Source organism: Jatropha curcas, chromosome 3 (assembly GCF_041381405.1).
Source record: "Jatropha curcas cultivar XTBG-Jc1 chromosome 3, XTBG_Jcur_1.0, whole genome shotgun sequence".
Taxonomy (NCBI): domain Eukaryota; kingdom Viridiplantae; phylum Streptophyta; class Magnoliopsida; order Malpighiales; family Euphorbiaceae; genus Jatropha; species Jatropha curcas.
Window position 1 is genome coordinate 28,617,753 of NC_143153.1, and position 14,016 is coordinate 28,631,768.

Sequence of the window (14,016 nt, forward strand, 5' to 3'; positions counted from 1 at the left end):
TTCCTAAAATATATATAATTAGGGATTGAAATAAAGTTGAATTTGCCTTTTGAATTTAGTAATAATATTCAGTTTGTCAAAAATAAATTTTTTATACAATTTACACCCCCCTAAACTTGCACCAAAAGAATAAAAAAATCCAATTTATTACTCAAAAGATTTTAATTTAAATTAAAATATAATTAAAAAATAACTAAATATTTTATTTAGATCAATACAATTAAGAAATAATTAAATATAAAAATAATAAAATTTTTTAAACAAAATATTCATATGATCAAATATTTTCTAATTCTATAATTTTTTAAATCAAATATTTAGTTTAGTTATTTTTTATATCAAAGATAAGACTACTATTTTTTTATATAATTATTGTTATGTCTTTAAATAATATTTTTCTTAATTTTAAAGTTTTAAATAATTTTTATTAGTTAAAAATATTAAAATAATATTTTTAATTGGGTGTTTTGTTATTTTGGTACAATTTTAAGAGTATAAAAAATTAATTTTTGTATAAATTAAATATTGCTCCCAAGATGCAAGTTAAAGCTTTATCCCTAAGAAATTTTCACTTTTTTTTTTTTTTTTTTTTTTTTTTTTTGTTTTTTGTTTTTGGGTAGAGAACCCTTTTTTCGATACAAGAAAGGCAACTAAGCTCTAAAGTATATATATATATATATATATATATATATATATGGACAGTTGACATCGACACCTTAAAGTTCACGCTACAAAAGACAATTGAAGAATCAATTGTTTGGACGGAAATAAATAATTGTAAGGAAAGTAAATTATGGAGTTTAGATGTATTTTTTTTTCCCCTGAATTTGAGAAAAAAAATAGGAAGAAAATAATTGAAATTATAAGTTCACACTTATTTGTTGTCTTTGTTTTTCAAGTGAATAAATTTATAATTTATTATTTCCTTTCAACATATAAAAATGTAAAGAAAAAAAAATTATTATCTTTATATTTTGTTTCGTTCCTGGCCAAACGTAGTCTATAAAAAGTTTACAACTTTACCAATTGTTGTTTTTTTCTAATTTATTATCAAATATTTGCTATTTAGTTATTCTTTTCTTTTTAGTCCATCTCGCGATAAATTGGCTCAAGTACGCAACTTTCAAAACTGAGAAGTTTACAGTTGACGCAAAGTGTGGGTCGCGCTTTACATGCAATGTTTATTGTCTGCTTGCAAGCCTACAGTTCGATGATTGTCAGCTGTAAATTAGGACATGATCGACGGTCCAAGATAGGCATCACTATCAATTCAGGTGTATAGGGTCAGAGTGTCAGTGCCGGTGTTTATTGGTAGTTTACAATTTTTCTGAATTCTGATATTTTTGATACGAGAAATTAAACTAGGATCATGCATTGACTCTAAACAAGATAAACATTGTTTAAGATTTTATGAAGAAAAAATTTGATTCAATAAATTTAATACGTAGAAAAATGTGTTGTTACCATTAGAGGACCCAACTTGATGGTCTTTTTCATGATTTTTTTTTTTTTTTCTGTTTAAGGGTTGAATGAGATTAATTTTTATTGGACGACAGGCGATTATGATTACAATTATGTTTAAAGTCATGATTGAGATATTTACTTCCATACTCAATTTTATGATTAGGGGTCAGTATTCAGCTAATCAAATTAAATTAGTTCGGTTTCATTCTATTAAAATATATTTATATGGTAAATGAATTTGGAATCAAATTGCATAAACATTGATCCAAATCGACTTGATTTGATTTGAATTTAATTATTTTAAATCAAATTATCTATTTTGGATTATATATGATAACCGAAAAATAAATAATTTTATATATTCAAACAATATCGATAATTGAATTTTTCAAATAACTATCTGAATTTGACTAAAATGAGTCTGTTTAGTTTGATTATCGGTTACAAATTGAGAATTGCTCACCCCTAATTGCGATCGCTATTGTGATAAATTTATGAATTTACGATTTAATTTGCTTCTTATGAATTTAATATATAAAATGGAAGAGAATAGAGTTTGGGGCAGAATAAAAAGGAAGTTCTGTGCGACTGTCTTATCCTCCTAAATCAGTCATTAGTTTCAGATACTTTATCACTAACTACCTTCTAAATCTAAATGAGATAAAATAATAATATTTAAGATGAATATATTTATTTATATTCTCACGCTATATAACTAAAAATTCAAAAAATATACAATTTATTTAATTAAATCTCAAGTTGACTTTTGACAGTGCCGGTCCCTTTTTGAAACGAATATTAATTAATTAATTAATTAATTTTACTCTCCAACCTTGACTACTTATTTTTTAATTCCATTTTTCTTTTCTGCGCATTCACGTTTCTTCTTTGATTTCCCTCTTCAAGCTCTCCATGGCTGACTCGCTCACTTGACTCACAATTTCCCTCTTTTTATTTGTTATGCATAACAATTAAACAAATATGCATATACATGTCCTTAAAGCATCTACTACCATCACATTGCAATTTTATTTTCTCTTCAATAGCAATGTTTTTCTCGAATAAAGTAATATTCAGATAAAAATCCTTTCAACAGTAGTGATTTTAATTTATTTTTAGTCTCTCTAATCTTATAGAAAAAATCACACGATAATATAGTTCACATCCGCTGATCCAACAGTCTAATGATATTGTTTCATTGCAATTATACTAAACGGTTTGTAATTTTTCTTTTTATTTTATTAAAGAGATGGAGTAAATTAAAATTAGTAAGAAGGTGTACAAAAAAATATTATGATAAAGCTAGTCCATTTAAATAAAAAGAAGAACAGTACTATTTATTATGTTGTCAACTTGTCATTATAAAAGAACAGAAAAACAGAAATTTCCATGTTTGAATGTTTTTGGAAGTCCAAAACTAGGAAAGCATCTTTTTAGTGAGTGAGTTCGAAGATGCAATGGTGGAGTCGACAAATCTATGGATATAATAGTGTTTGGTGGAATTAATTTAAGCTAACAGGTATAGAAACACTAAGCAAGACCAAGACTTTAAAATTGTAAGATCCTATATTTTTCTACATCAAAATGGAACGACCACGTCAACAAGTTAAATCTTATTGGCTATTGTCATTTATTTATTCTTAATGTTCAAAAACTCACATCGATTAAATAACAAATCCACAAAAAGCATATAAGGGTACGAACTAGCTAGCTAATCGATTGAAAATGAATTACATCTTCATATGAATTTTACAAAAATTTTATTTGATATTCATCTGGTCCGAGCATAAAAATAGGTATGCTAACCCAAAACTCATTCTCTCTTTCTCCACTTGTAAATAAAGAAAATGGTGAGGTCAAGTTGAATTGAAAATAAATAATCACAAGCATTGAAATAAAAGTAATTGCAGAAAAAGATTGAATTAAAAGATACAAATTAAGTTGCCAATATTGATTTCATTTCATTTCATTTCAACCATATAAGTACCTACTGATTAGTCCTATTTCTTCTTCACGTAATTAGAAGATTAAGTACCTACTAATTTTAAATAATAACTGGAAGATTAATAGGAATTAAGAAATTAATCAACTTAATGATATAAGAATACGTTTATTGTCTGCTTCAAATACTAATAAAATAAACACTTATTATTAAAATTAGGTAACCTTGTTTAAAATCTTGACTGTTATACAAAATAATATGTTTACAAATTTGTCGAGTATACAAATTTCAACACCGCATGGCCTATTCTGTATCATTCTGATGTATTTAATTCATTCAAACATGACTTATATGTATAGATTACTCTCTCTCTCTTTTTCTTTTCTTTACATAACCAATCAAATCAGGTGAAGTAGAGATTGTAATGACAGAAAACGTATGAATTTTTTTTTTTTTTTTTTTTTTTTGTTAAAATGCAAATACAATTAGGATATATACTTCAAAGGCTGCCATTGTTGAACTCAGCTACAATCATGAGGATTTAAATAAGTTGAATTTTTTGAAGTCTTTAATCAAAATCTTATAAGAATAATACTATAAAGATATATATATTTATACTATAGAAGATGTCAATATATAATTTGGAATGTTATAATGTTTATATATACTTTGGAAATTAGTGGTTTATTTTCACCTGTCGTTAATTTACGGAGTTATTACTTTATGGTCTCTCATCTTAATTTTCTCACTTAAAATTGTCTCATTCTCTATGCTTATAATACAAAAATGACTATGACTGGAAGGTTAATAAGACAGCTGATATGGCAAGTTGAAATGGATGGAAAAATAAAATTTTAACCAAGTCAGCCTAATTTATCAAATTGATATTTTCCTATATCCTCCGATTTCCTACTTTTTTTTTTTTTTTGAAAAAGGAATATTATTAATGAATCATTTCAGTAGTAACAATATCAAAGACCTGACTTGGAAGAGAATTCCAAATATGAAGACCAGTATGTAAATACGCCACCCTAGCCAAACTGTGAGCAACAGTATTAACTCGTCTTCTTACCCAATAGAAGGAGCTAACATTAGCCTCTACTCCTAAAAATTTACAATCACTAACTACTAACCCAAACTCTGAACAATCTCCAGCATTATCAGATAAAACATGACAAACTTCGTGCGCGTCCAATTCAACGACCACCGACCCAAACTGCTGTGTTTTAAGCCAAGATAAAACCTCTCTTAGTCCAATAGCTTCTGCCATACGAGGAGTGCGATTGCCAGCCACAGTCCCTGTGACAGCCACTATAAATCTACCCCTGGAGTCACGCAGCAGAGCACCAAATCCTGTACAATTCAAGTCAGCAAACACAGATGCATCCACATTAAGTTTTAAGGAACCAGGACATGGTGGAGTCCAACTTCTGTGCAGCACAGGGCAACTACTGCAGGGGGAAGGAGTATGTGCAATCTGAGCAGTACGCCAGTCCTGAAAAAAACGACCAGCCTGAGCAACAATAATATTTGGAGAATTATTGGTCCCTTTCCAGACCAAGAGGTTCCTATTATACCATAGGAACCATAACAACACTACTAAATCCTCCACCAACGTCTTATCCATTGATGCGAAGTAACTGGCACTTAAGTATATGGAAAACTTGGATCATTGCAAATCCAAGAAGAAGGAGCACGGCCGTGCTATCTCAAAATGCTTGTGCCAGACTCTAAAAATCCAGGATGATAGACACGCCCAAGACCAAGAAACAGAGGCACGCCCATGCCATGTCAAGCACGTCTGTGCTGACGAGACTATGAAGAATCAAGTTCCCGCACGCCCATGTCATGCCAAGCACGCCCTGTGCTAGCCTCTAAGAATCTACGGCACGCCCGTGCCGCCTCCCTCAATTGGGTTTAGTTTATTTATGAATTTTGTGTTATTTTTAGGGTTTTATTATTTTTAGGGTTTTATAACTTTTAGCCTAAACCTATAAATATGTTACTTTGTATTATTGACGGTATTCATTATCTTTGATCATTATTCGTATCAATAACATCTTTGAGAGCTTAGTTCTCTATTTTATTCGTTAGATAAAATTTCATCGATCACAACTCCTGACGGAGTATAATCGTCTATTCCATTCACGTAACCGTTCTACCTCATCCACCAAACCAGCTAACAAACCCAGCCAACTCAAAAGATCATCATCAACCACAGTAGGGATTTGCATGGAAATTTTCTGGATACGCAGAATCGCCTTTGGACAATGAAGGAGAACATGACAAATCATTTCAGGGGCACCACATATATCACAGGCATCAAACACAGCTATTCCTCTCTGATTTAACCTTGACCGAGTAGGAAGTAAATTTCTCGTAGCTCGCCAAAGAAAATGCTTTACTTTTGGCAGAGTCTTCAAGCCCCAAAGCTTCTTCCACTCTCCCCTCTCTTCTTGAACTAAACTAGGAATAGCTAACCTATAGGCTGACTTCACATCAAATTGACCACGTTTATTCCAATGCCATAAAACCATATCATTAACCCGCTGCAAACTCAACGGAATAGCTAATATACTCTCCACTTCAACGGGAGCAAAAACCCCCCTAATAAGAATGTCATCCCACAAGCAAGCGTTCCCCTACATTAAATTTGCCACAACCAGATCCTACATGCCCTCCAATACTGGTGAAAGAACTCGAAAGCCCCCAAAAGACGGAATCCATGGATCATGCCACACCCGAATCCTATCCCCATCCCAACACATCATCTAACACCCTCATCTAATAATTTCTTAGCCTCCAATATGCTTCTCCAAATAAAGCTAGGATTGGGCCCCAAAAGTCAAATCTAGAAAATTCCCTGATGGAAAATATTTTGCTTTGTAAATACAAGACAAAAGAGAAGACTCGTTGGATAAAATGCGCCAACCTTGTTTACCAAGAAGAGCTAGATTAACGTGATTAACATGCCGGAAACCCATACCTCCTTGAGATTTAGGCATGCACTTATGATCCCAACCAAGCCAATGGATCCCTTTTCTATCTTCCCCTTGAGACCCCCCACCAAAAAGAATTCATCATCTTCTGTAGCTCATCACAAAGAGAGACCTGGAGAAGGAAAACACTTATACAGTAAGAAGGTATAGCTTGTGCCACAGCTTTTAAAAGAACTTCTTTCATGCCTTCAACAAGAACTTATTTTTCCAACCATGTAAACACTTCCAAAGCCTATCCCGGAGAAAAGCAAACACCCCTTTCTTATTTCATCCCACCAACGAAGGAGGGCCTAGATACTTGCTATGGTCTATAGGAGCATAAACCCCCAGGCTAGAACAAATATTATCCCTAATATTCCCCCTGACGTTGGAGATAAAAAAAGATTCCAGGTTTTTGAAAGTTTATAGCTTGCCCAGACACATTTCCATATTTATCTAGGATGTTTTTGATAGTGCTACATTCAAAAATGGAGGCCTTAAAAAATAGCAAACTATCATCAGCAAAGAAGAGGTGGGAAATACTAGGAGCCTGTCTTCTTACCCTACACCTGTAACACCCCTTCTCGGTCCACCCGTAAACCCGAATAAACCGAGCCGAGACGCTACAAACTGGTTGACTGAATGAACTGACATGCTGAAATCATAATGTATAATGAATCTAATATCATACTGAGATTGCTTATAGTACTAAGGTACTGAATATTTACAAGACATGATACTAGTTACAAAATGGATTGGGCCCAACTGTGTGCCCTGTACATGCCATAAAAAGAATAACAAAATGAGTTTCTACCCTGAAGACCGAGTCTTCTATAGATGAACGGCAGCAGTTGTAAACGGACCCTCTACGGACCAATCTCAAAACCTGCGAGTTAAACAGGTAACTCGCTGAGCAAATAAAGCTCAGTGGATATCTCAACATAAAACAACAATAAGCACACATATAAGCAAAAAGCATTATGTAAGCACATATAATCACACATAACATGCGGCTTTCATTTTACCTTAATGATCTTTCTTACTGTTTATTTTACTGTATGATTCATGCAGTAGCAAGTTAAAATATCTGTATGGCTCCATAAGGTTATAGTGAAACCGAGGTGATAAGAAAAACTGTATAAACTGGATGAATACTGTATACTTGGCTGCTATGGCCCATATAATCATATCCACTCAACGGCCTGTAGCCGGAGTAACAAACTGTATGAGGCGCAGATCTGCTATCCTATGTCGCGACATGGCCTTATCGACATGGTTTCTACCTAACCTCAATGGAGCATAATGTTGGTATGTCAAATGTATAACACAACATCATAGTAATAGTTCATCACTTCATAAATTATAATGTTCATGTGATTTCACATCATTTGCATGCTTGGATGTTGTTTTGATACATGTTCTAATGTTGTCTTTTTGTTTTGAAATGATTGGATGCATACAAGTTGAGCAAAGAACCCAATTACATAGAAAAAGAAAGTCCAAAAATGCAGGAAAAACCAAGTCGCGAGCGCGCCTGTGGAAGTCGCGAGCGCGAGATGCAGAAAATAAGAGACAGTGTGTTATCAGGCACAAGTCGCGATCGCGTACTTGAAAGTCGCGAGCGCGTAGTGTGCCAAATGAGAGACAGTGAGTTTTCATGCCAACTACGCGAGCGCGCACTTGAGAGTCGCGATCGCGTAATATGCCAATTGAGAGTCAGAGAGTTTTCATGCCAACTACGCAAGCGCGCAGTGCAAGTCGCGAGCGCTTCCAGGCCAAGGGCCAACTTCGCGATCGCGTCTTGCAAGGTCGCGAGCGCGAGAAGAGCAAAATGAGAGTCAGTGAGTTTGAAGTGGAAGTCGCGCGCGCGCAGTGCAAAGTCGCGAGCGCGCGACGTGCTTCCAGCCTACGCAGTGCTAGGTCGCGACGCGTTTCCAGCCTGCGCAATCTGCGCTCTTTTGGTCATATCTCTCAATATACAAATCCAATTTGGGTGATTCAAAAACCCATGCAAAGCTAACACATAGAGGAACAAATAACTCTTCTATGACACTTCCTAATTCCCTCATTAAATGGGGTCAAAATCAAGATGAAGTCCTCCCCTGTTTTCAACATAAACTCAATACCTCCCCTGTTTTCTCACCACTACCATTCTCCAACATAAAGCAATATATTGTCTCAATAGTAACACACTTCACAAATTCTCATGCAAAGAAGATGATAAAAATCAAGAGATATCAAACCTTTACTCCAAAAACGCGTGAGCTCTGTTCTAGCTTCTCTTTTCTGCACCTTTTGAACTTTCTTCTCCTATACACAAGAATTCTCATAACTCATCTCCAATAGAACTAAATGAAATAGGAAACAACATCACACTTCAAGGAATTCTACTTACTTGAAGTTGACTTAACGCTTAACTATGTTGACAATTGAAAGAAAATGGGCGGGACAAGTAAGAAGAGAAGGAGAAACGGGAAAATGGGAAAGTGAGTTGATAAGAATGGGTAGTCTCTAGATGAAATGACTTGGCTGTGTAAACTCCCCAATTGGTACCTCAAGTGTACAAAGGCTACAACTTAATACACAAGCTGTATATTTTAATGCAAACAAGTCCTAACCTTTATATGCAAATAAGTCCACTTCTAATCTCTTTCTACCCCAACCAGGTTTGGTTCAACTCGACTCAACTCAATGCAAGACTCGACTCAATGCAAAGACTCAACTCGGTAGGATGTCACAACACCCATGTAAATCACCCCTTAGCTCTGCTTTATGAATCATTGCGAATAACCCCTCAGCAAACAGAATGAAAAGGTAAAGAGATAAAGGGTCCCCTTGCCGTAAACCCCTAGCAGGAACAATAGGGCCAACCTCAGAGCCATTGAGAGCAACCTTATACCTGAATGTGGGCACACACAACATAACCCAGTCAACCCACCTCAAACAAAAACCCATTTTAAGCATGATAGCCTTAAGATACCCTCAATCCACCCTATCACAGGCTTTGCTAATGTCTATCTTAAAAGCAACAGTACCTTCCTTCCCCGACACTTTCCTTTTCATGGAATGAATGAGTTTAAAAGCCAATAACACATTATTTGTGATCAATCTACCTAGTATAAAAGCATATTTAAAATCTGAGATAACCTTCCCTAATAACACCTTCAGCCTGTTAGCTAAGACCTCGGCCAAGATTTTATATAAAATATTACAGAGCGAAATGGGTCTAAGATCTTTGACAGTTTCAGGGCTAGCTAATTTTGGAATTAAGATAATAATAGTATCATTTAATGAGAAGGAAACGTACCAGTCTGGAGCCATTGTTGACAACTTTGAAAGACATCAACACCCACCACATATCACATCTTTTGGAAAAAACATGGTATTAACCCATTAGGACCAGCAGCTTTATTGGGATGCATCTGAAATGCTGTTGTTCTAAATTCTTCAACCTTAAAACGAGTAACCAGCAAGTCTTTATCTGCCTCAAAGACAACTGGATTAACAGAACTCAACACCTCATCATAAATACCTGTGGATCCCACAAAAAGATTCTCAAAATAGTCCTTCACTATCGGTTAAAGCAGCATCAGTATCACACCATATACCATGAGAATCCTTCAGCCTATGAATGCGATTCACCCGAGCCCTTGTTGTTGCCGAAGCATGGAAGAAATGACTATTGGAGTTACCCTGCTACAACCATATGATTTTCAACTGTTGTTTCCAATATTACTCTTCCAGGGCTAGAATCTGATTTAAATCATCACGTTCTCATGTAATCACAGAAGCCATATCATTAATTTGATCATTTCAAAGCTTGTCCAGTTTCGCCTAAAGAATAGAAATATCCTTCCTAAAATTGTTATGCAGAGAGCATCCCCAAACTGAGAAAAAATTACCCAGCGCATCAATACGATCTAAACTACCTATAGTAGGATCAACAGCTCTCCACCATCCATCAACTGTAGAAAAAAACTATGGCTCTAGTGTCCATGCATTTTCAAATCGAAAACGATGGATACGACAGCGTTGAGAGTCTTGCTTCAACACAAGCTACAAAGGAGAGTGATCAGACGTCGAAGTTAACAAATTAATAAGAGAATAGGTCAGAAATAAATCAAGCCATGATTGTGTGAACATAGTGCGATCTAACTTCTCTTCTACTTTCCCTGCCCCCTATCACTAATCCAAGTAAAAGGGTATCCCAGGAGAGGAGATCAATAAGATTACAATCATCCACCGCTTTTTTAAAGCCCCTAAACAAAGATGGAGGATGATCCACTACCCCTTTCTTATCCTCAGCACACAACATGTTCATGAGAGACTCCATAGCAAATCCCAAACTCTCTCCTTCTACTTTTGTCTGCATACCCATAATACCCAGTCAATCTCCATGCAATGCCATCCTCCATAACTATCTTCAAATCAATAAAATGGGATGAAAAAAAAATGCAAGTTGCACTTGGTTTTTATTCTTCTAAAGAAGAGCCAAACCATCGCTTCTGCCAATGCTATCCACTGAGAACGACCCTTCAAACTTAAGACGCAGCCTTATTTCATCTATTTTATTCTTCTTAACTAAAGTTTCTATTAAAAAAACTACATTGGGCTTCTATCTTCTAACAAGCTTATTAAGAGCTAAAACTGACCAGGGATTGCCCAAGCCCCGACAATTCCAACTTAGGAGATTCACTAGGCCCGGCAGGCCTGAACCTCAGGTCCCACCGATAACATATTCAACCCTTCACTAGTTGCAACCAGAGTATCTACACCGAGCCCATCTTGCTCCACAATTAGCATTGGGTCAGCAAGCTTTTCAACCCTAGGCCTTTTTTTCCCTTTTCCCAAATCCAATGCATCAGACTCATTGTCTATAGGGTCGACATGCTGCGACATAAGCCCACTAGTAGTTGTAGTTGTTACTAACTCCACTTGATTATTGAAGTGATTGACTCCACCAGTATCATTAGAACCCTCTCAAACCAAAGCCCCTGACGACGGCGCAACAGGATCACACAGTCCACTTCCCTTATGCAACTAGCCACCCTAAGGATCCCTGAACCATTACCGATCCTCCTTCTCCATATCGGACTGCCGTAAATTCGCCCTAAGCCAGACTCCCCACCCTCGTTGAACCTCCACCTCATTCACATGAAAGAGCTGCTCGCAAAACTGTTCATTGTGTCCGAGAAGGCCACAAATGAAATAAAAAGTTGGCAATTTTTCATACCGAAAATTCACGCTTCTCAAGCTCCCAGTAAAATCTCGAATCTTTTTCCAATGTTAAGAGGTTTTCGAACATCCATGCAGACTCTTATACACATATACCTTCTCCAACCACCAGAATCATTGTTAGGATCATACGAGATAAAAGTTCCAATAAAGTTGCCAAATTGTTTTACCATAGTTTTAGACATGACCAATAGGCAGATCATGAATCTGAACCCATAGCTCCACATAAAAGAGTTGCACCTCTAAAGGATTTGTCCTTGTTGGAATCTTTTGAAGAATAAGCAAATGATTATTAAACGTCCAAGGACCCCTATTCCATACCCTATTCACATCCACCTTATGAAAAAATTGGAAGAGAGAAGATACCTTTGGTTCAATCTTCGTAATACATATCCTTCGACCTGGTCTCCTCACACTTGCCAGAGTGCTCTTCATGGCTGCATAATTAACTCTCCTATCTTTGAGCAGATGTCCAACCAGACACAGGGAGTGATTGATTGATTGGTTATTTGACGAGGTGTACCAACAAGGTCAAAGGGGACCTCTTCATCATCAGCTACCAGGAGGTTCCCCATCCCAATTCCAGATCTGCCATGATCGTGTCTTGTCATGGCTTACAATTGTAAATCACAAGACGGCTATCGAAAGGCTCTCATGCATAAAGTAAGAAAAAAAAACCCAGATATGGAACTAATTTTCTCCACTTTCCTACTTTCTCTATCTTAATTTGAAATTTTTTAATCCCATATAATGTTTATATAATTTGAGTTGGGCAAATTAGTCATCAATTACTAATTAAATCATTTAGAATTTATTCAAAAGTCTATTAAGTTATTATAATTAGTGCAAAACTTAAGCTACAACTTTATCATTTCATTCATTTATTTAGAGTTTCATCTTTCTCTCTTTGTGTTATTCTCTCTATTTTAATTTATTTTATTTTGAAACAAAAAGATAATTGTAAGAAAGTCTTAAGATTTATTTTGGAAAAAGAAAAAATATAAAATAATATAAAGTTAAAAAAAAAAGAAATAAAGATTAAATGAATTGATATTTATGTATGATATTATTTATTGAGTAAAATTGTAAACAAAAATTTAATTATACAGATTTAATTTAAAAAATCCATTTAAACACCTAATTAACAAAAAATAAGATTGAAATATTAAAATAGAAAACTAATAAAGTTCAAAACCCTATTAGTATAATTATCTCATCTTAAAAAACGATTGGAATTGACCGGTTTAAATTGTCCTATTTTGAAAGCCTTATCCGACGACATTAACGGTTCGTACTTAACAATTAGGTTGAGGTGTTTGGTAAAGATGTTAGTACCTAAAAATTAAGTTGAGGGGTTTGGTAAAGATTTTAGTTAGTAGCTAACAGGTGATATGAGTCCGATCATGTTTTAATCAGTTACATTTTGGAGTTTTTCCATATTAACCACTAATTGATTTGTATTTATATCATATTTGGACTTAATTAATTTTGTAAAAATAATTATGAATAAAATATTTTTTAAAAGATTAATATTTTTTAAAGGGAAAAAAATATTTACCTTAAAGGTTTAAAAATTATATACATTATACATAATAATATATAAAAATAATTATGCTCTTAACGGATGTCAGTGTACATTTACAATACTAGTTACTGAAACTTTACTAAACATCAATATTTATCAGATAACCCCTATCAGTCATCAACTAACAGCTATAGTCTATAAGCAATCACTATCAACTATAAGCTAGTATTAATATCTAAACCAAACGAGTCCTTGAATTCATAATATTTTGTTACTTGAAACTCCTTTCAAATTTAAACTATGATTTACATACACTTAGGCAAAATTTATATCAGAATTGTATGTGTGTGTATGTATACACACGTTTTTTGAATTGTATATATAAACACGTTTACCACATATTTCAATTTTAAAAGAAATGTAAAATTCTTTGTTGGCAACTCATGAAATGAGTGGCGAAGAGAATGAAAACTGAGTTTTAGTCGGATTTGACGAGACCTAAAGGGAAAGAAAGAAGGCTGATATGTGAAATTAAATAGACAACTATGGCAATAATGCATATGAAGAAGATGAACAAGGTCAGCTAGTATGCATTATGAACCCATAATCTCTCTAAAAACAGAGGGCTAAGAAATAAATTTTAAAAATTAAGAAGGTCAAAGTCAAAAATATTTTAATTAGTTGGACGACGGGCTCCACCCGTCCCTCAGTGTCCGTCAATTTCAAAATAAATAAGTTTATTCCACTTAATAAATTTGCATTGTTTTTCAGTAGAGTAGAACTTAAGAGAAGGAAATTAGCTCACTGTGTAGCTACCCTCATGACTTGCAAATAATTACGTATTACATAAGTTAAATAAATTACAGTATACT

The 14,016-nt window shown here is 34.4% G+C and overlaps 1 protein-coding gene across 1 annotated transcript; it reads right to left on the reverse strand.

Moving 5' to 3' along the window:
* Positions 1-4,349: 4,349 nt before the first annotated feature.
* On the reverse strand, positions 4,350-5,033 carry LOC105641750 (uncharacterized). The gene has a single exon (XM_012226345.1). The coding sequence runs from the start codon at positions 5,031-5,033 to the stop codon at positions 4,350-4,352; it is 684 nt and encodes a 227-aa protein (XP_012081735.1).
* Between the last annotated feature and the right edge of the window lie 8,983 nt (positions 5,034-14,016).

Excerpts from the sequence above, each read along its gene's own strand:
- LOC105641750 (XM_012226345.1), bottom strand. The coding sequence starts at position 5,033 with ATGGATAAGACGTTGGTGGAGGATTTAGTAGTGTTGTTATGGTTCCTA.